Here is a 26,685-nt window from a genome sequence, read left to right as displayed (position 1 = left end):
ATTAATGCCATGTCTGAAAATGTTGAAGCAGCACATAAAGATGATGTATGGTATGTTGATTCAGGTGCTTCGAACCACATGACAAGTCATGGGAGTGGTTCAAGGAGATGAAAAATCTTGAAAGACCAGGTTTTGTAAAAACAGGGGATGACACTGCTCATCCAATTGCCTATGTTGGAGATGTGCCATTGTCTATGCAAGATGACAAAGTGAAGTACCTTGCAGATGTACTTCATGTTCCAAACATAACAAAGAATCTGGTTTCAGTTGGCCACATGATTAAGCAGGGTTTGCAGGTTCGGTTTAACCCCGATGGTTGTTATATTGAAGACTTTAAAGCCAAGTACAGGTTGGTTGCAAAAGACAACAGAGTGGGCAGAATGTTTAAATTGAATGTAAACATGCTTAAAGTGAGTGCTGCGATGTTTGCAAATGGTTCAAGAATTGTTGCAGACACAGAGATTTGGCATAAAAGAATTGGACATGTGAATGTGCAGAGAATGAAGTCTATGCAAACTAAAGGAATTGTGACAGGGCTGCCAAAGTTTAAAGTTGAAGGTATGCAGAAAATATATGAAGCATACCAATTTGGAAAGCAAACAAAGCATGTATTTCCACGTGACAGAAATGTGAGCAGAAATGCACTAGATGTTGTGCATTCATATGTATGGGATCCTACGAAGACCATGTCTATGGGAGGCTGCAGGTATTATCTGACATTTATTGATGACCACACAAGGAAAGTGTGGGTATACTTCATGAAGGAGAAGGGTGAGGTGTTTACTCATTTTCAGAATTTCAAAGTTATGGTTGAAAAGCAAACAGGAAAATATGTAAAGTGCCTAAGGTCAGATGGAGAGGGAGAGTACTTCTCCAATGAGTTCTCTGAATTTTTGAAGAAGAATGGTATTCGGAGACAGTTTACATGCAGATACACTCCGCAGCAAAATGGAGTTGCTGAGCGGAAAAACAGGCACATTGCTGAGATTGCGCGAGCATTGATGGGAGAGAAGAATATGCCACATAACTATTGAGCTGAGGCTGTTTCTACAGCAGTTTACATCATGAACAGGACTCCAACTGCAGCCATACATGAAGTAACTCTAGAGGAGAGGTTTACTGGCAGAAAACCTGATTTGTCTCATCTGAAAGTCTTTGGATGCATTGCATATGTGCATGTGCCAGATGAGCTGAGAACTAAGCTGGATCCAAAAGCTGAAAAATGTGTGTTTATTGGATATTCCCTTGAGCAAAAGGGATACAGGTGTTATAACCCTGCTACACGTAAGTTGAGGGTAAGCAGGGATGTTGTTTTTGATGAGATGAGCAGCTGGTATGCTGCTGAAAAAGAAGCTGTTGCGGCTGATGTGAGTGGAAATGTGGTTGCACAGAATACAAGTCAGCAATCACAGTCTTTGAGTGGACCAGGAGAGCCATATAGTGGTTCAGTTGATAGACCATGGAGTGGCAGGCTGCGTCATAATACCAGTCCTGAAAATGTGATTAGTACATCTGTCACCAGGAGGTGAAACTTTTTGCAGTTGTTTTCCTTATTTACATTTCTTTATAAATATATATATTTTTCTTTTCTTTCTCTTTGGTTGCTGTTGCTTTCCCCCGGGATCTCTTGGAAGGGCTTGGGCCATTGCAATGTCAGAATGGGTCAGCCAGTGGGACTTTGGACCAATGGTTGGCTAAGCCTGAGAACTGCATTGAAAGATGAAGGACAGTGTCCAGGACATGGGCATTGAAAGATGAAGGACAGTGTCCAGGACATGGGCACTGAAAGATGAATGACAGTGTCCAGGACATGGCCACTGAATGAGGGTATAGGCCAGTTTACATTAGTAAGTGGCCGCCACCGAAATGTGAATGTATTTTGAATTCTAAGCAAATTTTGAAGTGACCATAGTGGTCAAAGATGGTCAGGAGACCAGAAGGAATGCAGATGACATCATCCTTAAAATTTAGGGAACTGCTATTTTTGGCAGTGTCGGAATTGAAAAGTGTTCGCGTCAGTTTGTGCGGAATGTCAAGGGGACCAAAAGCTGACAAAGGACTGTTGTGAGAATGTGAACCAGTAAGGAGATTTTTAGCCTGGAAGATTGCATGTGGAAAAGGCTTAAAAATGTGCCAAGTGTCAAATTTTGGTACATTTTGCTCATTGAGAAGAGGGAAGCGTGGGAATTTGGGGAAAGAGGCTCAATTTGCAGCCATCGTGGTGTTTTGTTGCAGAAAAACCAGCTATTGTGGTGCATTCCCTTGCCCTAACTCAGGAATTGAGGGTTGAGCTTGCTCCCCACAGCCTCTCTCTCTCTTTCTCTCTCTTGCAGACTATGGAAATGCTTTCATCAGATAAAATCAGGTACAATTGTGTGAATTTCATGCTTATATGCAAAGGCTAGTTGCCTCCTTGAACAGGAACAGGTGTAGTTGGTTCCTACACCAAAGCAGGGACAGAAGAGGGTAATAACCTCTTCAAAACAATGCTGTTTCAGCACTGTTTAGGTGCTGTTTTTGGGCTGTTATGTTGCCCGGTTGATGCCAAAATGCAGTAGGACTTTGTTAAAGTCCTCCAGGACAGTACAAGGGTTATTTTGGGCTGAAAACAGAGCTGAAAACAGGCCTGTGCAGAAAATTACAGCAAGCTAAATTGTGATGTTTTGGACTCCATTGGGTAGCTTGATGCCTATGGAAGTGTGCCTGTCAGTTGGGATTCATTCTGAGATGTTATGGAACAGTTTTACTGCAGTTATGCTGGCAAATTTCTCCTAGAATTTGTAAAATTCAGCTGATGCAAGTAGAGTGCTTTGTTGCACTTGTGCTTTGTAATTTCCAACCTTTTAACAATAAAGAAATACCGCAAGGGGCGCCGGAATTCGGGGCCAATGTGTTGTTGAGCGAGGGAGCGAGGATTCTGTGAATGTGCGTCTCAGTAAGTCCAGGTTATTTGTGAATGAATTACCGCTTTATGTGTCCATAGACCGGTTTTATGGTTCCATTGCCGGGATAGGGTCCTCTTTCCTGCAAGAGCCCGGACACGGATTGGATTGGGTGAACAGGAGACACACATAATGAGGTACAACTGATTACAGGTGAGAAAGAGTACGGTCTCTTTCTTTGGATACAGGTTCCGTTAAACTTTCAGTTGACAGTATGACAGACAAAGGGAAAGGCAAGCTCCCTGCCGAAGAGAGTTCCTCTTCTACTCGCAGACAGCATATAGAGGTGACAGGTGCCCAGGTGTCAGCCTCTGCTCGGATGGAGCCAGTAGTACAGCCAGCCTTGTTAGAGGAAGAACAGGAACAAGAGGATTTATTTCATGCGCAGCTCCTGAGCATGGTTGGTACCTTTGAACAGTTGGTGAAGAATCCCAGGATGAAGAGGTATTTGCAGTCAAGGACAGGGGATTCCCAGGCTGAATCATCTCAGCATGCAGTTGAGAGGGCACAGGAACAAATGCCAAGGATGCCACAGCATGTAGAGCAGATACCAGCAGTGGCAGCTGATCCAGTGCAGCATGTTACACAGGCAGCACAGGTACATGCATTTAATGGCCACGAAAGTAATGTGCAAAGGGTCATGCCGACCATTCCTCCATTCGTTGCTTTCCAGCCCGGCTATTTTGGTGGTGGGTCTGTTTTCCAGGCCATGGCTAGACCGCCCACAGTTTTGCCAGGATTGATGTCAAGAGGGTCACCAGGAATGATGCCTATGGAAGCTGTGAACCCTCTTTATGCCAATATAGGTGTGCAGCCCGGATTTCAAACTTATTTTAGTCCACCTTTGGGGCCCGCAGCGCCTGTCAGTGTGACTGAATTTTCTCAACCTAGTGGACAAAGAGCAGTAAGGACTGATGCAGAAAAGGTGCAAAAGGATTACAAAGAAGGTGGTCAAGCAGTAAAGTTTGAGACTTTCAGTGGGATGCAGGACAAATTGAAAGCGCTGACTTTCATTCAGCAGTTTGTGCAGCATACACTGGGGGTAACTTTACAGAGTCTTCTAAGGTACGGAAGGCTGCTACTTTCTTGAAAGGTAATGCATTGCAGTGGTGGCCCTCACTGTTGATGCAAGGACAAGCACCTGCTACATGGGTTCAGTTTAAACAGCAGTTCTCTTTTGCCTGGCTTACAAATACTTTTGAAGTGGAAGTTATGACAGCATGGCACAAACTTGATGCAGCCAACTGTGTAAATTTGGAAGAGTATAATAAGAAGTTTTGGGATGCACTCTTGCCAGTAACTTCTTACAGGACAGTGCCATTGTCAGAGCAAATAGAAAAGTATTGCTGTGGTTTGCCCAAAGAAATCAGGGATTATTGCATTAAGACCAATGTTTCTAATATGACTCAGCTCATTGAGAATGCAAATATGGCTAATGCATTGTTACAGGGAGGTTCACGTGGCTTTAAGAACACAGTGAACAAGGAACCTCAGGGCAAACAGGAACCACTTGTGAAGAGGGATTTCCCACCTAGACCATTCTATAGAAAGAAGCCATTTGAGAAGAAGACTTGGCCGTCACAACCTCAGAAAAGTGTTGGTCAAGGCAAAGGACAGAAGAGGCCATTCTATGGCAAGTCATTTGAAGAGAGAAAGGCATTAATGCAAGCTGGGAAATGTTTCATCTGTGAACAGAAAGGGTATATGGCTGCAAAATGTCCACAACAGCCAGCAAAAGATGCCGAGGATAAAGAAGGGCCACCCAAGAAGAAGACAATGCCGAGTGCAGGATTGATACCTGACATGGTTGGTGACCAGCCATGTGATAATGCTACAGAATTGTGCAGAGCATGGGGTAAAATCAGAGATGCTACAGTGCTGATTTTCTTTGACCCTGGTGCTCGAGCCAACTTTATTTCACCGGCATTGGCAGCCAAGTTGGGAATTCGTGCTGAAGAGATGGGACCAGTTGGACAGGCTGATTTGGCATGCCCTGGGCATTCAGTTCCTGTCACTCCTATACTTGGCAAACTTCGTATGCATATACAGAGCTATGTGGACACAGAGGAGTTTCTTATCATGCCCTTGGAAGGATGTGATGTCTTGTTGGGAATTCCATGGTGTCATAGGAAACATGCAGTGTTGGATGCTTTCAACAAGAAAATCACAATTGTACATAGGGACAAGACTCATGTTTTGGATGTGAAGCTGAAAGGAGAGTCTGTCCCAGTTATTTTTGCTTCTGCTATAACTTCAGTAATGAAAAATCATCTTTCTGCGTACTTGGTTTTTGCAAAGCAAGTGAATGAAGTTGAAACTGATTTGTCTACACTAGACGAAGATAGAAAAGCTTTCTTGGATACGTTCAGAGACTGCTTTTCAGAGTCTTTACCAGGAGAGTTACCCCCTGAGAGGCCAGAGGATCATGCCATAGATCTTATTCCAGGGTCTAGTCCGCCCAATAGGCCACGGTACAGGGTTAGTGCCGCCCAGCAGAAAGAGATTATGACACAGGTTAATGAGCTGTTAGAGAAGGGACTAATTCAGCCCAGTAGTTCCCCGTTTTGTTCACCTGTGTTACTAGTACAAAAGAAAGACGGTTCATGGCGAATGTGTATTGACTACAGAGCCTTGAACAAGAACACGATCAAGAATAGATTTCCGATTCCGCGCATAGATGATATTCTTGACCGTTTGCAAGGAGCAGAAATGTTTAGCAGGATAGATTTGAAGAGTGGGTACCATCAGATTAGAATCAGACCCGAGGATGTGCACAAGACCGCATTTCGCACTACATTTGGTCTCTATGAGTTCTTAGTCATGCCCTTTGGATTGACAAATGCTCCTGCCACATTTAACAGAATGATGGACAGAATTTTCCGTCCTTACAGAAGCTTTGTGGGCACATTCTTTGATGACATGATAGTCTATTCAAAGAGTGAAGAGGAGCACAGAGACCATCTGACAGCAGTCTTTAACGAGCTGAAACACAAAAGATTGCTCAATAATGGCAAGAAGAGTGAATTCTTTCTAAAAGAAATTCACTTCCTTGGGCACATTGTATCAAAGGATGGTGTCACAATGGATCCTGCTAAGATTGAAGCAATCGTTTCATGGCCAGATTTACAAACTGTGCATGATGTTCGCAGTTTTCTTGGCCTATGCTCTTACTACCGCAAATTTGTAAGGCATTTTGCACAGATTGCTTCACCGTTACATGCGCTTGAAAAGAAGGCCATTAAATGGCAATGGACAGATAAAGAGAAATCAGCATTTAGATGCCTGAAACAGAAAATGACTACAGATCCTGTGTTGACATTGCCAGATTTGTCTAAGTCATTTGTTGTGCAGTGTGATGCATGTGGGAACAGCATTGGTGCTGTCTTGATGCAGAATGGCCGAGTCGTGGCATATGAGAGTAGAATACTCTCTGACACTGAGAAGAACTATCAGATTTATGAGAAAGAGCTGTTAGCTGTGATCCATGCACTTACCAGTTGGAAACACTATTTACTTGGTGCTGATTTTGTTGTGCAAACGGATCATCAGACGCTCAGATACTTTCTCACACAGGCAAAGTTGTCAGAGAAACACATGCGCTGGGCAAATTTTCTGTCAATGTTCCATTTTCAGATAGTGCATGTAGAAGGCAAGAAGAATGTGGTTGCAGATGCATTGTCTCGCAAACCACAAGTGTCAGCTGTTTCTATTTCTTATCACCAGGAATTGGATGATATGAAAGAGCAGTATGCCAGTGATGAAGATTTTTCCAGAATCTATGAGCAGCTAATGAATAATCAACATCATGATCACTATCTTCTGAAAGACGGCTTTCTCATGATGCATGGAAAGCTATGTGTAACTAAGCAGTTAAGGCCGAAAGTAATGCTAGAAAGTCATGCTCCACCATATGCCGGACATCAAGGCATTGATGCTACAGTGAAAGCGGTAGAGACTTTCTTTTATTGGCCAGCCTTGAGACGTGATCTTGATGCTTATGTCAGATCTTGCCTAGTATGCCAGAAGGTCAAGTTTGATAGACAGAAGGCACCTGGGTTATTGCAACCACTGCCTATTCCAGAGAGACCATGGGAAAGTATTGCCATGGACTTCATTTTTGATCTTCCAAGGACAACGACAGGCAATGATGGAATCTGGACTATAATATGTAGATTCAGTAAGCAGGCACACTTCATTCCTATTAGAAAGAAGATAAAACCCGAGCACATGGTCAAGATTTTCATGCAGAATATCTTTAAATACCATGGTATGCCACAGTCTATTGTCAGTGATAGAGACCCAAGGATGACTAGCTTGTTTTGGAAAGCATTGTTTGAGAATATGGGCACGACCTTGAAATTCTCATCTTCTTTTCATCCTCAAACTGATGGGCAGTCTGAAGAGGCTAACTCCACTGTCTTGGATCTGCTGAAATGCTATGTGTCAGAACATAAGGCAGCATGGGAGCATTATTTGCCATTAGTAGAGTATGCTTACAACAATACAGTGCGTTCCTCTACTGGCAAGGCGCCTTTTGAAATTGTTGAAGGTGGTAAGAAAGTACCTCCCATTTTGCAGACAAAGGATAAGATATTTGAAGCAGATCGGTATGTTGAGGGATGGCAAGAAGCGTATAAGAAGGTCAAATATGCCTTGGAAAAGTCACAAGCTAAGCAGAAAAGAGCTGCTGACATGCATCGTCGAGAGCTCTTGTTTAAAGAGAATGACTGGGTCTTATTGCGCTTTGAAAAGGCACGACTGAGAAAAAGAAAGGGCAAGGAACGTCTGTTTCCTAAGCTGAGTATGCGATATTATGGTCCTTTCCAAGTCTCAGAGAAGATCAGTGATGTGGCATACAGGCTGAAATTGCCAGACACTTGGAAGATCCACAATGCATTCCATGTCAGCCTTTTGAGGCCTTTTATTGGCAATGTGCTAGAAGATATGGTGCCAGAGGAACAGCCTGAAGTGGAGGAATTGGATGAAATTTTGGTTCCTGAGCAGATTCTGGCCCATAAAGACAGAAAAGTGAAAGGACAAGTTGCAAGAAGATACTTGGTGAAATTCAGAAATTATTCACCAATGGATGCTAAATGGATGGATGAGGTTGAACTGGCTGATTCACCTCAGTTGATGCAACTTTACAAGGAAGCCTTCCTGTTAGAACCTGCAGTGGCTTAATATGCTTTTTGAAGCTGAATTCTGAATGACCTGTACATTTGTATTATATGTTTGGCAATGTACAGTTTTGACATTTGTTGTCCATGACTTAATCAATGAATGAACTTTCAGTGCTTTGAAGTTGTATCTGTTACGCTTCAAATGAATGATTTACATGTTGTGACACTAATAGTACAAGATATATGCTATCGCCCTGTGTTGCATCCGGAAACATGTATTTGAAAGGCTTGAACCTGCGATGGCACAAATGGTAGTGGGGAATTCCTATCATCGCCCCGTGTCATCCGTTGGCAGGAGATACATGCGATGACACTAATCACCTGGGGAATCTTGTGATCGTCCTGTGTCATCCGTTTGCATGTGGACTTGCAATCGAGGTCGCTTGCTTCTTTCAAGACGGGGGTATGTCACCAGGAGGTGAAACTTTTTGCAGTTGTTTTCCTTATTTACATTTCTTTATAAATATATATATTTTTCTTTTCTTTCTCTTTGGTTGCTGTTGCTTTCCCCCGGGATCTCTTGGAAGGGCTTGGGCCATTGCAATGTCAGAATGGGTCAGCCAGTGGGACTTTGGACCAATGGTTGGCTAAGCCTGAGAACTGCATTGAAAGATGAAGGACAGTGTCCAGGACATGGGCATTGAAAGATGAAGGACAGTGTCTAGGACATGGGCACTGAAAGATGAATGACAGTGTCCAGGACATGGCCACTGAATGAGGGTATAGGCCAGTTTACACTAGTAAGTGGCCGCCACCGAAATGTGAATGTATTTTGAATTCTAAGCAAATTTTTAAGTGACCATAGTGGTCAAAGATGGTCAGGAGACCAGAAGGAATGCAGATGACATCATCCCTAAAATTTAGGGAACTGCTATTTTTGGCAGTGTCGGAATTGAAAAGTGTTCGCGTCAGTTTGTGCGGAATGTCAAGGGGACCAAAAGCTGACAAAGGACTGTTGTGAGAATGTGAACCAGTAAGGAGATTTTTAGCCTGGAAGATTGCATGTGAAAAAGGCTTAAAAATGTGCCAAGTGTCAAATTTTGGTACATTTTCCTCATTGAGAAGAGGGAAGCGTGGGAATTTGGGGAAAGAGGCTCAATTTGCAGCCATCGTGGTGTTTTGTTGCAGAAAAACCAGCTATTGTGGTGCATTCCCTTGCCCTAACTCAGGAATTGAGGGTTGAGCTTGCTCCCCACAGCCTCTCTCTCTCTTTCTCTCTCTTGCAGACTATGGAAATGCTTTCATCAGATAAAATCAGGTACAATTGTGTGAATTTCATGCTTATATGCAAAGGCTAGTTGCCTCCTTGAACAGGAACAGGTGTAGTTGGTTCCTACACCAAAGCAGGGACAGAAGAGGGTAATAACCTCTTCAAAACAATGCTGTTTCAGCACTGTTTAGGTGCTGTTTTTGGGCTGTTATGTTGCCCGGTTGATGCCAAAATGCAGTAGGACTTTGTTAAAGTCCTCCAGGACAGTACAAGGGTTATTTTGGGCTGAAAACAGAGCTGAAAACAGGCCTGTGCAGAAAATTACAGCAAGCTAAATTGTGATGTTTTGGACTCCATTGGGTAGCTTGATGCCTATGGAAGTGTGCCTGTCAGTTGGGATTCATTCTGAGATGTTATGGAACAGTTTTACTGCAGTTATGCTGGCAAATTTCTCCTAGAATTTGTAAAATTCAGCTGATGCAAGTAGAGTGCTTTGTTGCACTTGTGCTTTGTAATTTCCAACCTTTTAACAATAAAGAAATACCGCAAGGGGCGCCGGACTTCGGGGCCAATGTGTTGCTGAGCGAGGGAGCGAGGATTCTGTGAATGTGTGTCTCAGTAAGTCCAGGTTATTTGTGAATGAATTACCGCTTTATGTGTCCATAGACCGGTTTTAACATCACATAAAGGCAAAGAGAAAGTGGTTGAGCCCCTCAATATGCCTGACATTTTTGCAGGGCATTCTCATGTTGATGGAGAGTCTAGTGGTTCAGAGATGAGTCTTGATGAGAATCTTGGGATACCAGCTATGAGAACACCTGGTGTAAAGAAGGCTATGGAAGCCATGAATGCAAAGTTACGAAGATCTGGGAGAGTGAAGAATCCTGTGCAGAGGTTTACCTATGATGGTTATGTGGCACATCACTATGCATACATGGCAAAAGTTATGCAGGTTGTAGAGCCCACATGCATTGATGAGGCTGTTGGAAATGTGTGCTGGGAGAAAGCTATGGATGAGGAGATGGATGCACTATATGGAAATGAGACTTGGGATTTAGTACAATTGCCTGAAGGCAAGAAAGCCATTGGATGCAAGTGGGTGTACAAAGTAAAACATAACAGTGATGGAAGCATAAGCAAGTATAAGGCTAGATTGGTAACCAAAGGATATGCGCAGACATATGGCATTGATTATGAGGAAACTTTCAACCCAGTTGCCAAGATGGCAACAGTGAGAGTTGTGATAGCAGTGGCTGCGTCAAAGCAATGGTCTTTACATCAGATGGATGTAAAGAATGCATTCTTGCATGGGGATTTGCAGGAAGAGGTGTATATGTTGCAGCCACCTGGTTATAAGGATGTGAGTCACCCCGAGTATGTGTGCAGGTTGAAGAAAGCCTTGTATGGCTTAAAACAAGCACCAAGAGCATGGTCTGACAAGATTTCTGAATATCTTGTCACTATTGGCTTTCATGTAGCCAATGCAGATTTCTCACTGTATGTGAGACACAGTGATAGAGGGGTTGTGCTTGTTGTCATCTATGTAGATGACCTGATCATTACGGGGGACCATGATGCAGATATCTTTGATGTAAAGATCTTGCTTAGACAAAAGTTTGAGATGAAGGATCTGAGGAAGCTCAGATATTTCTTGGGCATTGAGGTGATTAGGTCACCACATGGTATTGGATTACTGCAGAGACAGTATGGCTTGGACATGTTGTCCAAATATGGTATGACACGCTGTAAGCCTATCTCAGTGCCATTGGATCATAATGGCAAGTTAGTGCAAATTCAGGAGAGATTTTGGAGGATCCTACTATGTATAGGCGCATAGTAGGAAGCTTGATCTACATGACGATCACCAGGCCAGATTTGAGCTATGCTGTTGGGTTGGTGAGTCAGTTTATGCAAGTTCCTCGGAAGCCGCATTTGGATGCATTGAGACGCATACTGAGATATGTGAGGTCTACTTTGCATTATGGACTATTTTATGAAACTAGGACAGAGATATGTATACATGGGTACACAGATGCTGATTGGGCTAGTAGTATCTCAGATAGAAGATCTACTAGTGGCTTCATGTTTTCTTTGGGGAGTGCTGCTGTGACTTGGAGCAGCAAGAAGCAACCTACGGTTGCTCTATCCAATACAAAGGCCGAGTACAGAGGTGCTGCTATGGCAGCATGTGAGGTAGCTTGGTTGAGAAAGCTACTTGCAGATTTGGGTCTATCAGTGGATATACAAGTTGTCATTTTCTGTGACAACATTAGCAGTATACAGTTGTCCAAGAACCCAGTTTTTCATGCTCGCACGAAGCATATAGAGGTCCACTATCATTTTGTCAGAGAGAAGGATTTGACAGGAGACGTTGACCTTGTTTATGTCAGCACACAGGATCAAGTCGCTGACATCTTCACCAAAGCATTGGGTACAGAGAAGCTCCGCAGATTCAGGACTTCGCTTGGTGTACATGAGATGGAGTTGAGCTCGAGGGAGTGTGTTGAGATATCGAGCTCATCTAGTGAGGCGGTGGACACTGATGACCCGCCCTGGGAGATAGGCCCCACACTTACACCACTGGCATGGTTGGTGAGATCATGGGTGATATGCGGCCAGTGGGATGACAGGCTGTGTGAGCCATTCTAGAGACTGGCATAGTTATAGCGCCAGGCTCCAGCTCATTTAGTTGGGTTCACACTACAGAGAATCCGAGTATGTATTTGATTGAGTACCTTTTCATATGGTGTGTACTCTTATCTTTGTATATGGTGTGTTGAGTGTTGTGTGAAGAAGAAGAAGATTTTTAGCCTCTCACCTTGTGTGTTCTCTTTTAAGGTTTTGTGAGTGTGTGTGTGCTTGCAAGAGCTCAAGCTCTCTTCTCCCCTGCATCTTTTCAACACGCAGCTATGTTTCACTGCCATCCATACACAAACATGTGTGTCCCCATAAGGAGACCTTAATGGACAAGCACAAGTAGGTTAAAAGAACTCATAGAAGCTCTTACCAGTGAATTTAATGTAGTTTGCATGATCCAATCAACTTTAGGTTGACGTGTCAAAGGCATTTTCGGCACGTAGTAATTGTAAGAGAGAAACCGAAAAGGGCATACAGGGGCTGGACAACAATGTGGTAATCATGTGCTAGCTGTAACAAAGGTTGAAGAAGCAAGAAGGCATGTCAAAAAGCATGGGTACGGACTGGTTTTGCTGAATTTTGTCTTCTTCTACCTCTTCTCATCCAAAAAGCGCCAATTTCCGAGAGAGAGAGAGAGAGAGAGAGAGAGAGTAAAGTCTAGTTCAAGTAAATGGAATATGGCATGGCATTCAGCCGACAGGTAGGCAACCCTAAAGAGATTGCCAAAGAGTGACCATTCGACTACCTCACCGGAGGCAACATCTCCCCCATAAGTGGAGAGGATGCCCACAATGTTGTCCACATCTGTTCATAAAAAGGGCATTTAAAAATGCCCAAACTCACTTACAATCTGTTCGGCCACACTTCAATGAAGTGTGATGTGAACCTACAAAACAGAAAAATAAGCCATATAAGCTATTTAATGGCATAAGAAAGAGCATACAACCTCATGGTAGGGTATTTATGTCTACACCAAGGGCTAGTAGCTTGGATTTGGTAGGTTGGGGACTTTGGTCTGTGCTCAAGTTTAGAGTACGATACTTTGGTTGGCCTAGGGACGTAAAGTCTATGCCGCCTGGACTAATGGCTAGCTACAAGCTAAATGAAAGGAGATTTTCCAATACATTTTGTGCATTGCATGCAATACTTGTGTGAAGCAACAACACTTTTCCAGCCCTAAAAAGGGATTTTTTGGAATATTTATATTTTATATTTTTGAGATTTTTTCTTGTCTTGGCTGCTGGCCGACTCCTGTATGGTGACCGACCACCACCCCTCTATGCTATAAATAGCACAGCCTCATACCTCATCACCAACGTACCACTTCATTGCCATATTAGGTACCACCTATTAGCACATTCATCCCCAGATTCTGCTCTTTTATGGTGCCCATTTGGTCCCTTTTGCATGGCCCTTGCTTGTGGGATGGCCACCCCTTTTTCTAGTATTTTTCTGGGATTTTTCCCAGCTTTTCTGGCATTTTCCAGTCGGCCTGTCTAGTAGCTCAAGTCAGCCTGTTTTGCAGCTCCAGTCGGCCAGCTTACCCCTACTATAAATAGTGGGTGCTGGCCTCTCATTGTTCATTCAGTCTTGTACATATTTTGCTCCCTCACTTATGAGACTTGTAGTGTCTCTTGCTTGGGACTGTTTTGCTTCAGTATATTCAGCATAGTTTTCTCCATATCTCTCTCTCTCTTGCACTCTCTGTTCAGCACATTCTAGTGCCACTCTGCTTCCGCTTTGTGCACTCTTTCATGGTATCAAAGCTCCCGGTTTAGCAACCTCTTTGCTGCCCCAGATTCAGCACTGTTTTCAGCACCCTCTCCTCTGCATTTTCTCTCAGATTTGCAGCCCTTTGCTGCTGCGTTTTCTGGACAGCACCTGCTGGTCTTTTCGCCTACAGTTTGGCTTCACCAACACAGCCATCAGGTACTCTTTGATCAGCGTTTTCTTTTCCACGTGGAGATTGGACATAGACAGCCTGTTTTTTCAGGACAGCAGCCTTTTGTGTGCTGCGTTTTCCTCTCCAGTGGGCTTTCCCCTTCACAGAGGGGATCTGTGGTGTTGCACGCTTTGGTGGCACTCTTGATACCTGTGGAGGACACTTCTACTTCAGAGTTTGTGCAATTTTTTTCTTGAGATTGAGCCCAAGCTTTTGTGATGGCTACACCAACTTCTCTTCATATGTTTGCTGAGTCTGCCAAGTTGGATAGTTCCAACTACACCCTATGGAAGATGAAGGTGAAATCGGCCTTGCGTGGCGTGGATCTTTGGGATTGGCTTGTTACACCGGCCAATGCCACCCCTCCCACCCTTGCTTCCGTTGGTGCGACTCAGGCACAGATTGATATTTGGCGGTCGAATGATCGACACGTTTTCTCCTTTCTGATGTTGAACTGTCAGGATTTTGTTCCCTCTCATGTGCGTACAGCAGATGCTGCACATGAAGTTTGGAAGGCTTTTGCAGATCTCTATGAGATTAAGTCTCCAGGTCGGATTTTGGCGTTGAAAAAGCAACTTATGAACTTATCAGTTTCTGCCTTTCCATCTTTATCTGCTTTCATCTCGAAGATGAAAGATCTCCGGGACGAGCTTGCTGTTTGTGGCAAGGACATCTGCACAGAGGACATGGCTATTCGGCTGCTCTCCAAACTTCCAAAGAGGTTTGATGCATACTTTCAGTCGCTTGTTTCTTCTCCTCGTCTTGTTCCAGTTACTTGGGAGGAAGTTCTCCCCTCCATTATGCAGATTGAGTCTCGCTTTGAGGAGCGGATTGGCACCTCTGGTGGCCCTGATGGAGCTTTGGCAGCACGAGATAAAGGGAAGAATCAACAAAAGAAAGGAAAAGGGGGTTCTGACAAGAACTCCAAGGATTCCGACAAGGATAAAGACAACAAACCTTCAAAGAATAAGAACATTGAATGTCATTATTGTCTCAAGAACGGTCACAAGTCACCCCAATGTCACAAGAAGAAGCGTGATGAAGCAGCACCTCAACGGCGGTGTCTCAACCCAAGAAGGATGATGGCATTCTTGTGAGGATTATGTTGTTAATCCCTCATATTGTGTACTAATTACTACTTAAGTACTTAACTTAGAGAACAAGAGCCTTCACGAGAACACTTGAGAGAAGATTGAATTGAATAATTAAACTGAGTACAATAGGTCTCTTATATAGGAGATGAAGAGACACATTTGAAGAGGCATGTCCTTTGACGAAAGGACATGACCATAGACGAAAGGATACATCTTTAGGCTAAGGGATGTGTCTATTCGATGTAGAGGCACAACCATTCATCAAGGGATAAACCATTCGTCGAAGGGATGTGGCTATTCGATGAAGAGGTACATCCTTTGGCGAAGAGTCGCAACCAATCGAGGGTAGGGGTTCCCTTGGCTGGTTACTCTTTGCATCTGAAACACGAATCAGCAATGAAGAGAGGATCTGATACATACATACGTCACAATCGTGACATTCCCTCCCATTTAAAATAAAACCCATGTGTCAAATGATAGACATCCGTTTGTCAAAGAACTCCTGAAGAAGATTAGGGTACTGCTGAATATCTTCTTCTGTTTGCCAAGTGGAATCAGACTCATCCAAATCCATCCACTTCACAAGAAATTCTGTAGTCAACTTTCTTCTTGTTTCCTTCTGTCGCACGTCAAGAATTACTTCTGGAACAAGGATAATATGGTCATCTTCAATTTCTCGTACATATGAAGATAAGTCTGGAATAGGCGAATCTCCTTGAACATACTGTTTGAGCCAAGAAATGTGAAAAGTCCAAGGTGGTAAGGTACGTAGTGTACGGCACGCTATCAGTACGTACGGAACATACTTCTGTACGGAACAAATTTTAAGGTACGTAAACAGTACGTACCATTTGTAAACAATCCTAGAAACCTGAATATTTTGTAGACATAGCAACCAAAATACTTAAAATAAAGACTAACCTCATTACTTAAAGTTTAAGTCAATTATCAGTTACCAAGCCCATTACACAATACCTCATGTTAACAATCATAGTGATATAAGCAAGAACCATGAAAGTCATAGATGATAAAAGAGAGTACAAATATCATGTCTACAGCTGCCAGCACATGTCCTGGTCCACAAGTGCAAAAAGCAAAACAATGAAACACTACAGTTGTCTAGACTCTAGAGTCTAGACGCAAGAGTCTCAAATCTCATCATCAGATGAAGATGATGAGTCTTCTGAAGAGAGCATGCCTCCATCATTGATACCATTGCCCTCTTCATCGAACTCTGGCTCAGCAGCAACAAGCTCCAGTGCATCCTCGTCATGTGCCTCGGGAATCTGAGTGTGAATGAGTTCGACAGCCTCATTTGCACGCCTCTGCTGGGTGTAACGAACTGGAAGCTTTCCCCTGCGAATGCTCTCTCGTCTCGCAGAGCCTGGATCTGGAGCTGCCTGGCGTAGAGGAATGGTGAGAGATCGTGCACGTGAGCGGGTCACACAACGATCCACGCTCTCAAGCTCTCTATGTAAAGCTCTCAAAATCTCCTCTTGCTCATCTCTAATCTGCCGATCCACAAGCTCCGGGCTGGGTTCATCTACCATTTTGAGTAGTGTTGGATCAACCTGTTTAAACATGCCACAAATTGCATATTGAACAATGGATATTCATTGAACTAGAAAAAAATTTCTACTTCTAAGTTCTTCTTGAGTCCAAATTTCAATTTATACCTGCTTCGGTGACCCCAAAGCATGGTAGCTTCGCACGAGCCTCATGTTAGCTCTGCAATACACCAACTTCTCTAATTGAGAAGTACTAAGGCGATTCCGAATCTTAGTGTGTATAAGAGAGTATGAGCTCCAGTTCCGCTCACATGCTCCAGCTGAGCAATCCTGTGCAAAAATGAGTGCAATGCGAGCAAATTTGTAAATCTTTTAATGCTAAAACATCAATCTTCATTTCCGAAGACTATACTTTAGAGATTAATTACAAGTTACCTGAGATAGAACACGAAGAGCAACTCGTGAAAGGTTTGGAAGACCAACCCTTCCATAAGAGTGCCACCATGTCAAAGGGAATTTCATGGCTTCCTTCCTCAATGACACAGGTCTCGCAAATGAAGCACCAATACCACTCATGTAAGTGGTGAACTCTCTATCGATCTGCAGTTGCTCCTCCTCTGAGAACATCCTTCCCACATACTCTGACTGCTTCATGCTCAAAGCAGTATTATTCCATAGCTCTGGCGACCTGTAGAGAGGATGGAGCATGGCAGCCATCGCATGGATGGGACGGCTCATGAATGTCCACCGTTTGTCTACAATGTCCAAGATCTCACCTCGGCTGAAAATGAGAGATTGAAAATACATGTCTTAGGTTATAGTGCTAAGTGTACACATGTCAGTCCTGACTCCTGACATGTCATGAGAATCGAGAATCGAGAAGTCATAAAAATCAAAGAAAGAGGAAGAAATTAGAACTATTGCTTACCGTTGAGCAGTCATCATGGAGCACTAAGCAACATGGTCTTTCATTTGCATAAACAAATGAAACACCAGCCCCAAAGTTGAGCCCTCCATGTCAGTAAGTCGGAGAAGGACATACACGGGCTTAAGTGCAACTGAAAGGCTATGAACTTGCTGCCAAAAATCATCATCCACGATCCGCCTCTGCAAGTATTTTGTACGCTCATCCTCTGAATGATGCATCTTTCGCCACCTTGGATCCACAACTGTTGATGATAGTGAATCTCTTATCTTGTAGAACCTATCCAAGACCAAGAATATGTAGGCAAACCTGGTCTTGGAGGGTCTCACCATATCCAAAGGACTATGGCTCCGAAAGATGGCAAGAGCCTGATGCTTCTTGCGGAAGAAGGTGGTGATCTTTACAGCATCTGCAACAATGGGCTGCACCCAAACAAGCTTCCCAATGTCTTCCATAAGTAAATCAAGACAATGGGCAGCACATGGAGTCCACACTATATGTCGAAACTCTGCCTCAACCATTTGACCCATTGCCTTGCAATTAGAGGCGTTGTCAGTCACCACCTGCACAACATTGTCCTCCCCAACCTCAAGGATAGCCTGTCGAATGTGGCCATAAATGAACTCCCCTGTGATCCTGTCGCCTGCTCTCCCTGCATCCACGGCACGCAAGAAATAGGTGCCCAAGCAAGATGACACAAGGATATTGATTATGTGCCTCTTGCAAATGTCTGCCCACCCATCTGAAATAATAGTGCATCCAAACTCCTGCCAACTTGCTTTCACAGGAGTGAGCGCCTGGTCTATCAAGGCCTTCTGCTCATCCAACATGGATGTACGCATCTTCGTATACTCAAGACCTGTCCACGTCTTAGTAGGCCCTACCTGCGCAATTGCTTTCACCATTCTTTTCCATTGGTCTGTCCTTAACACATTGAAGGATATATTACACTCAATAAGAGTACGACAAATCTCCATTTCTGCCACCCTTTGCCGCTCCTTTACCCAAGCTTGTGATGAGATACAAGAACGCAGAGTGGATTGCTTTGATGCCTCCCCTGTACCTCTCGCATCTTGTGGCAGGAGGTCCTCATCATCGGCAATACGTGCCCTCTTCCTGCCTGTGGTGGATTGGGCTGAAGCCGAAAGACTTTTACCCTCATCTACTGTACCTGAACCTGTAACATCTCCAATAAAAGCATCATGGAGAGCATCTTGCGTACTTTCACCACCTCTAACACTGCTTGCACCACCCATTGCAGGACAATTCTCCGCAATCAATCGGTCCCTCACAGCTTGTGGTATTTTATCACATGGACCACATTGATTGGTGCACCCAATACCTGTCATGTGCTTGATGACGTGAGTTATGGTGCTAGTGTACTGCTCCCCGCAATACTTGCATGTCCATAGCCGAGTACCTGACCCTTGCTGAGAAGGGGTGTTAACAACCCTCAGGACATTGGTGTGGATTGCCCAGTTCGGGTTAGTCTTGTGCGGCATGATGAAGCCTGGGCGTGAGAGAGAGCGAAGAAGAGCGAAGAAGTTTGCTCTGCAGAGTTTTGCAGGTACACACAAGGGACACGATTTTGCAAGTACACACAAATGCCCAAATTTTGGTCGCTTATCTACAATCGCATGGTCGCCACACGCGCCTCGGCACACGCCACACATTTTTTTATTTTTTTTTAAATGTTTCCGTACGGATCCGTACAGTACGGTACCGTACCGTACGACTGTACCGTACTGTACGGATCCGTACGTACGCACGGCATCAACCTTGGAAAAGTCGGATGAACCTCCCCCATGAAGGTGGAAGTTCCAACTTGTAACTGACAACTGAGTTTTTCTTAAGAATCTTGAAAGGCCCATAGAAGTTGCAACTTTGGAAAAACTGACTTCACTGTTTTGTAGCGATGAGGTGCCACATACAACAAGACCAAATCTCCTTGAAATCTGCATGTCGACGATGCTTGTTGGCCTGTTTTTGATATTTTTGTTGCACATGGACCAATTTATCTCGAACTTGCACAAGCACATCTTGCATCTCCTGAACCAACTGATCTGCCAACGCCACTTTGTGTTGTAAAACAAAGTTTGTAGGCACAAGAGGAGTATGCCCATATGCTACTTGAAATGGAGTTAATCCAATTGCTGAATGATGGAAATTATTATAAGCAAATTCCACGAGTGGCAAATAATCTTCCCATGATGCCAAACGGGATTGAATGTAATGTCAAATCATTTCTTTCAAAATCTGATTGACTCTTTCAATCTGTCCATCTGTTTGAGGATGATAGGCTGAACACTGAACAACAAATTCGTGCCAAGAGATTTGAACAAAGACGTCCAAAAATGTCCAGTGAACTTTGGATCTCTGTCAACGATGATGGTCTTCGGCAAACCATGCAATTTGAAGACATGTTGCACGAACAATGACGCCACATCTGGGGTTGAAGCAGCTTTCTTGCAAGGAATGAAATGCGCCATTTTGGAAAATCGATCAACCACTACAAGAATCTGAGCATTGCCTTTGGATGAACGAGGCAAAGTGGTAATAAAATCCATACTGATACTTTCCCATCTCTCATTGGGAACTGGCAACGGTTGAAGTAACCCTTGAGGAAGTTGTCGAGAGGCTTTCATTTTCTGACACGAATGACAAGCTTTGACAAATTTGATAACATCTTGCTGCATCTGAGGCCAGAAGTATGTAGCAGACAAAAGCCGATATGTCTTGTTGATACCAAGATGAGCAGCATAAGGAACTTCATGATGCTCTTGAATGAGAATCTTCCGCAATGAAGTATTGTGAGGCACACAAATGCGATCAGAAAAGAACAGCAACTCATCTATGATGGTGTAGGCTACAAACATGTTCATTTCTACAGGACTGGGATTAGAAGATTTGAGAGCACGGAACGCATCTCCAAAAACTCTATCAGTCAAATACTCATTTTTGAAACAAGCAGGGATTTCCATTTGTACATTTGTGATGGCAAAATTAGTGGCTCGAGGCATGCGGCTCAAAGCATCTGCAACCACATTCTGAAGACCATGAACATACTGGATAATCATGTGGAAATTAGCCAACAATTCAACCCATCCGCCTTGTCGAGAGTTCATTATAGGCTGAGTGAAAATGTATGTCAGAGATTGATGATCTGTACGTACAACTGAATCTACTCCAAGAAGATAATGTCTCCAAGTCCGATAAGCATGCACGATTGCCAAAAACTCCTTATCATACACTCGATACCTGCTTTGAATGGCTGAAAACTTCCTGCTGTCAAAAGCAATGACACGATCATTCAACATCAAAACTCCACCAGAAGCACGATCTGAGGCATCTGTCATTACATCAAAGGGCTGGGTGGGATCTGCAATGGCCAAGACCGGGGTTGTCGTCAAGGCATGCTTGAGATTATTGAAGGATTGCTCAGCTTCAGAAGACCACTGAAGTTTATCCAGCTTTGTCAATTCTGTCAAAGGGGCAGCAATCTCTGAAAACCTATGCACCTTGTTGTGATAAAAGTTATCAAGTCCCAAGAAAGATCGAACATCTGAAACAGTCATAGGCAAAGGCCAATCCACAATCGCCTGAATCTTCTTAGGATCTACTGCAATCCCATTAGTAGAAATGATGTGACCAAGATATTCCACATGGTTCTTGAAAAATTCGCTCTTCTTCTTGTTGATGTACAGCACATTGGTGCGTAGTACTTCAAAGACAATCTGTAAATGCTCTTTGTGATCAACCATAGATCGGCTAAAAACCAGAATATCATCGAGATAAACGATCACAAACTTGTCCAAGTACGGCCCAAAAATTTCATTCATCAGGGTCATGAAAGTGGCCGGGCATTGGTTAACCCAAAAGGTATGACCAAGAATTCATAATGGCCATATTTTGTCCGAAAGGCTGTCTTGTATTCATCACCATTACGGATACGAATTTGATGATAGCCGACGGACTTCAAATCAATCTTAGAAAACACCTTTGCACCAAGCAGCTGGTCGAACAACTCATCGATGCGAGGCAAAGGGAATTTGTTCTTGATTGTCAGCTTGTTGAGAGCACGGTAATCAATGCAAAGCCGCATTGATCCATCCTTCTTTTTGACAAGCAAAACGGGGGCTCCGAAGGGACTTTTGCTGGGACGGATGTGACCTTTGTCCAGCAACTCCTGTAATTGCCTTTGTATCTCCTGAGATTCAGAATAAGAGACACGGTATGGAGCTCGGGTTGGAGGAGGTTGACCTAGGATAAGATCAATCGGGTGATCCACAGGATGACGAGGAGGCAATGTCGTCGGAAGATCATTCGGAAACAGATCCTGAAAAGACCTGAAGAAGGGTTGCTCCAAGTAAGCAGTTGTTGATGACGAGGCTTGAGATTGCTCACTAGTTTCTGCTTCAATCTCCCGTAACATGACCAAGGATGTTGTACAGTCACGTTTGCGGACGAGGCGTTTGACTTGCAGGGCAGAAACAACAGTGATGGGTTTGGCACTGAAAAGGCCACGAAGTTCCAGCTCTCGACCATCATGGTATAACTGGATTGAATGAGAACGAAAGCTGATCACTGGATCATATCAATACAGCCAAGATTGTCCCAGTATCATGTCATAATGTGACAACGGCTTCACTGAAAAATTAAGGTGATCTTGGTAATCTTGAATCTGGAACTGAAACCTTTTTGTTACAATTAAGGAAGGAACCATCAGCAAGCTCTACTTGAAAAGCATCCACAAAATGTCGGGTCTGTAGGCGAAGCTTGTGAACCAAAGAAGTGCCCACAAAATTAGTGGAACAGCCACTGTCCACCAGCACATTGATGGGATGGTCGCCAATGAAACCCAGAAGACTAAGGACCTGCTTGGAAAGATTCACCGGAACAGGGTTGGTACTTTGGCCATTAAGCATCAGGGTACTGACAACTTCAGAAACGTGAACACAACAAGCTATTTGTTTGTTTTTGTCTTTCACACGAGGCAGGTCATGATCAGCATGGTGGCAACTGTCCACCTGAGAATTGCGCGGAGTGTTGGAGGGTTTAGGGCGCTGAGGACATTCATACCACCGGTGATCGCCAGAACAAATTGTACAGAGGCCTGGACGACTAGGTTGGGATGAAGTGGCAGTCGATGAAGAGGTTTGCTGTCCGGAAGAGGTTTCTCGCTTGAAGTTGCGCTGATCATTGCTGCGATGGTCCTGTCGGGACCGATCTCGATTTCTGCTGCCAGAGGATTTGATCTGAGAGGATCCTGCGTTTGACGCAGAAGCTTGCCCGGAGAAGCGTGACCGAAAGGACTGTTGTCCAGAATATGGTCGCCGAGAGTTTGGTTGTCCAAGATTGGGACGCTAGGGCTGGCTAGTCCCATTGGGTCGATTCTGCTAGTAAGAACGAGCGCCGGAGGAAAAGTTCCTAAGAGGACCCTTGTAATCACTAATGCGCTCGACATACGAGATTGCTTCATCCAGGGTGGCAAGATTGTACTTATGGACTTCATCTTGGATCATGGGTTCAAGCCCGTCAATGAAGCTGTGAAGCTGGTCAGAGGGGCTGAGTGTCTATCTCGAGAGCCAATTTTTGAAACTCTGAGATGTACGCGGCCACGGAGCCAGTTTGACTCAAGCGGCGAAGAGAAGACCTGGCATGAAAGTTCGCATTGGCAGGCTCAAAAGCCTTGCGAAGAGCACGCCGGAATTTATCCCACGTCTGAGTAGACTTGCCATCTGAAATCCTACGTCGCCACCAAAGGAAGGCGGTATCTTTCAAGAGGGCACTGGTCAATGCCACCTTTTTATTTTCGAGCAATTCGATATTTGAGAAATAAACCTCCATCTTGTAGAGCCAGTAATCGATAAACGGCTTATCGCGGCGGCCATTGTAGAGCTCAGGTAACTTGATATCCATCTTTCTTGTCTGTGCTGTGGTCATTAATTTATACAAAAGTTTGAGTTCAACATTGTCTACCTCGGCGGTCAGATCGGGAGGAATTAAGGGATCGTCCTGCTGGCCATAGAGCTCTCACAAACTCGCGAGACTCTCTATATCTCAATAACTAACCTTGGCCACCCTTTTATAGGCTCTTGGCCGGTCATCGCGCGTCCACACTTGGACGCCCGCCCGTCCATACTTGGGTGCCCGCCCATTAGTCTATCCCTAACTCAACTCGTCAATCAGCCTGCCTAGCTCCAAGCTTCCCCAAGCCTCGAAACTAGTCTTGCGTGCGTGTAGCACACGGTAGATACACACTGTGCACATGACATACTCCCCTTCCTCTAAGAGCTCACTCCTGAGCTCACTAAAAAGCCAGGGTAATCTCTCTGAAGAGTCGTCAATGTCTCCCATGTAGCGTCCTCCTCAACACGATCCTTCCACTTGATCTTGTATTCCGTGATAAGCGTATTACGCAATTTCCTTTCACGAAATCCAAGAATCTTTTCAGGTTCGTGCGGAACAAATGCCATGTCCTCGACATCTATAATTTCTTGAGGAGTAACTAACTGATCTGTTCCACCCAGTACTTCCTTAAGTCTACTGAACCAATCCGTCGTGTAACACGAAATGGTCCACAGTATCTAGGGGATAATTTCGGAGACCGACCTGTCCGTAAAGTCTCGGAATCTTTCGGAACTCGCACATACACCATCGTTGCTTCAGAGAACTTTCTTGGTGAACGATGTCTATTAGAATAAAACCTGTCTCGGTCTTGAGCACTTCTAATAGATTCCTTTGCAACTTGTAACATTTCCTGCATATCTTGCAAAAAATTACGTGCTGCATCATGCTGAAGTCCTGAGAATCCTACTGTAACAGGTGATCTAGGTTGAAAACCATACATAAGCATGAAAGGACTAAAACCTGTATTCGTATGCTTAGTACTGTTATATGCAAATTCTAACATAGAAAGATAATCCTCCCATGAACTCTGTCTTTTGGATACATATGCTCGAAGCATATCCTCCAAAATCTGATTCACTCTTTCAGTTCTGCCATTAGATTGAGGATGATCAGCGAAACTCAAATTCAAAGTTGTTTCCAACTTCTCAAAAACAAGTTTCCAAAAATCACTCGTATACTTAGAGTCCCTATCACTGACTATGTCCTGCGGTAACCCGTACAGTCTAAACAATTGCTCGATAAACTGCCGTGCTAATTGCGTAGCTGTAATAGTCTTCCGGGTCGGTAAAAATCTAGCCATTTTTGTCAAGCGATCTACCACAACCCAAATAGAATCGTGGCCTTAATGTGTTCTTGGCAATCCAGTAATAAAATCCATGGAAATACTTTCCCATTTATTAACTGGGATTTACAAAGGATGCAACAACCCAGCCTGTCTAAAGCGTTCAGCTTTATTTGCCTGACACATTTGACACTTGAGAACATAATCTTCTACATGCCCTTTCATCTTTGGCCAATAAAAAGCGCATCACACACATACTTGATTGACTGATGATCAGTCAATACCACAAACTTGGAGCCATATAAATAATGTCTCCAAACCTTGAGAGCATGAATCACAGCATAAAGCTCCTTCTCAAGGGTTGGCCAACGAGATTGAGTGTCGTCTAGCTTTTTACTTTCAAAAGCAACCGGTCTACCATCTTGAAATAAAGCACCCCCGATAGCATAGTCACTGGCATCAGTTTCAAGAACATAAGGCCGACTAGATTCAGGTAATGCTAAGATAGTGTCAGAATATGCAGCGGAGATGATGACTAAATCTGGGAACAGAAGAGCAAAAACGCAGGCAGAAAAACAGCACAAGAGAGAGAGAGATGTAGGCGTGTAACTCTGCTCTATATACACAAGAAGATCCCGAGAACTGATACAAATAAGGTATGGGGGCTGGGGTCCTATATATACATCCCATAGAGGGCAGTCGGCCAGCAGAAAGAATGCCCACGACTGATGAAAAGGTCCCATGACTGCATAAATGCAGTCGGCCAGCAAACAGGTGCCCACGACTGATGAAATCTAGTCGGCCAGCAGCCCAGTAGCCCACGACTGATCAACATGGCGTCGGCCAGCACTGGGGTGCTCCTGGCATCACCTGGCAACCCTCCCAAACCTCAGAAAGATGAAAAAAATAGGGAAAAAATGCGGGGAGTGAGGAAAAATGATAAAACACTTGATAAGGGCGGGCACACCCACAACAAAGGCCCTGGTGTATAAATCTAGACAGGAGATGACTTCTAACACCCCCTCTCAGCTCCTGGCTGTGTAACCAACCACTGGGAGCTGGGGTGCCGCCTGAGCAAATCCTGAGAGAGCGACTTCGTGAAGAGGTCCACCGTACTGTCCTCCGTCGAACAGAACTCTAGCAAGATGTCATCAGCAACGATCTGTTCACGAACAAAGTGCCTTTGGATGACCATGGGTTCCTCCAGTGGAAGCCCAAACCTGCAATGTAACCTCCTCCTGCTCCGTAAAACTGCTCCTGGGCCATAAGTAGATCCCCTCGTGTTCGAATCTCCTCCCCAAACCGAGTCACTCCAACCATGGAGTCGGACTCCATCCAACAATCCCCCTCCTGTGTACAAGAGTCCATGATCCTTCGCAGGCCGCAGAAACCACAGGAAACGCAATCCTGCCTCCCAAAGAGACATCTGCAACCATGAGCTCAACCACCTCATCAGGAAGCTCCCGTCCAATCTGGTGTCCATCAACCAGATCAATGAACCATACAGCTTCTGAGTCACAGAGACATCACACTGCTCACCAGGATCAACACCTGTTACGGTGCAAAAACAAGCCCTGGAAACCTGATGAAACCTGTCAACCACCCCCTCTAAATCCGGAACCACAAAGCCTGGAGAAACCACCTCCTTCTGCAAGTAAGCACCTGCCACCTGCCTGGCTTTTCGAAAGGTCCCCGTGGAAAGAACATCCTCAACTACTGGAAGTTCTATGTCCCGAACACTACGAGACATCAGAGCATAAGTGACCTGTTCAGCTTCCTCTGACTCACGAACACAAGAACTACCAACATCAGTACTGGAAAGTTCCTGCCAACTGCTGCCATCTACTGGCAAGCTATCCACCACCTGGTCTCGGAAAGCCCGCACCTGCAGCGTATCCACACTTAAGTGGCCATTACCAGACTGCCACTCATCACAAACCTGAGGACCTGGGAGAGAGAGTGCTGAAAGCCTGTAAACTCCATTCTCCACTCCACCTTCCCAAACCACTTGGCCTGTTGCTTTGTCCCGGAGAGCAACAAAATGCTCATCAAACT

General features: G+C 44.4%; 2 protein-coding genes and 1 pseudogene across 2 annotated transcripts in view; 1 reads left to right on the top strand and 2 right to left on the bottom strand.

Annotated features, from left to right (window-relative positions):
- The window catches only part of LOC147629688 (cytochrome b-c1 complex subunit Rieske-4, mitochondrial-like), a 60,126-nt gene that overhangs the window by 17,146 nt on the left and 16,295 nt on the right, over nt 1-26,685 (bottom strand). The window lies entirely within an intron of this gene.
- Nucleotides 4,064-5,808, top strand: LOC147629690 (uncharacterized; annotated as a pseudogene).
- LOC147629689 (uncharacterized) lies at nt 15,983-17,450 on the bottom strand. Its single transcript, XM_086811947.1, has 3 exons — nt 16,949-17,450; nt 16,682-16,843; nt 15,983-16,576 (listed from the first exon to the last, which is right to left on the bottom strand). The coding sequence occupies exons 1-3, from the start codon at nt 17,318-17,320 to the stop codon at nt 16,154-16,156; spliced, it is 957 nt and encodes a 318-aa protein (XP_086668073.1). The 5' UTR covers nt 17,321-17,450; the 3' UTR covers nt 15,983-16,153.

The sequence above is a fragment of the Cibotium barometz genome, chromosome 17 (assembly GCF_041138505.1).
Source record: "Cibotium barometz isolate CiBa-2024 chromosome 17, ASM4113850v1, whole genome shotgun sequence".
NCBI lineage: Eukaryota > Viridiplantae > Streptophyta > Polypodiopsida > Cyatheales > Cibotiaceae > Cibotium > Cibotium barometz.
This window is presented reverse-complemented; position numbering and strand designations above follow the sequence as displayed.

Coding starts and splice junctions, on each gene's coding strand:
- LOC147629689 (XM_086811947.1), bottom strand. CDS start 17,320: ATGTATTTTCAATCTCTCATTTTCAGCCGAGGTGAGATCTTGGACATT. Junction 16,844..16,948: donor CTCTTCGTGTTCTATCTCAG/GTAACTTGTAAT, acceptor ATTTTTGCACAG/GATTGCTCAGCTGGAGCATG. Junction 16,577..16,681: donor CTTTGGGGTCACCGAAGCAG/GTATAAATTGAA, acceptor ATGTTTAAACAG/GTTGATCCAACACTACTCAA.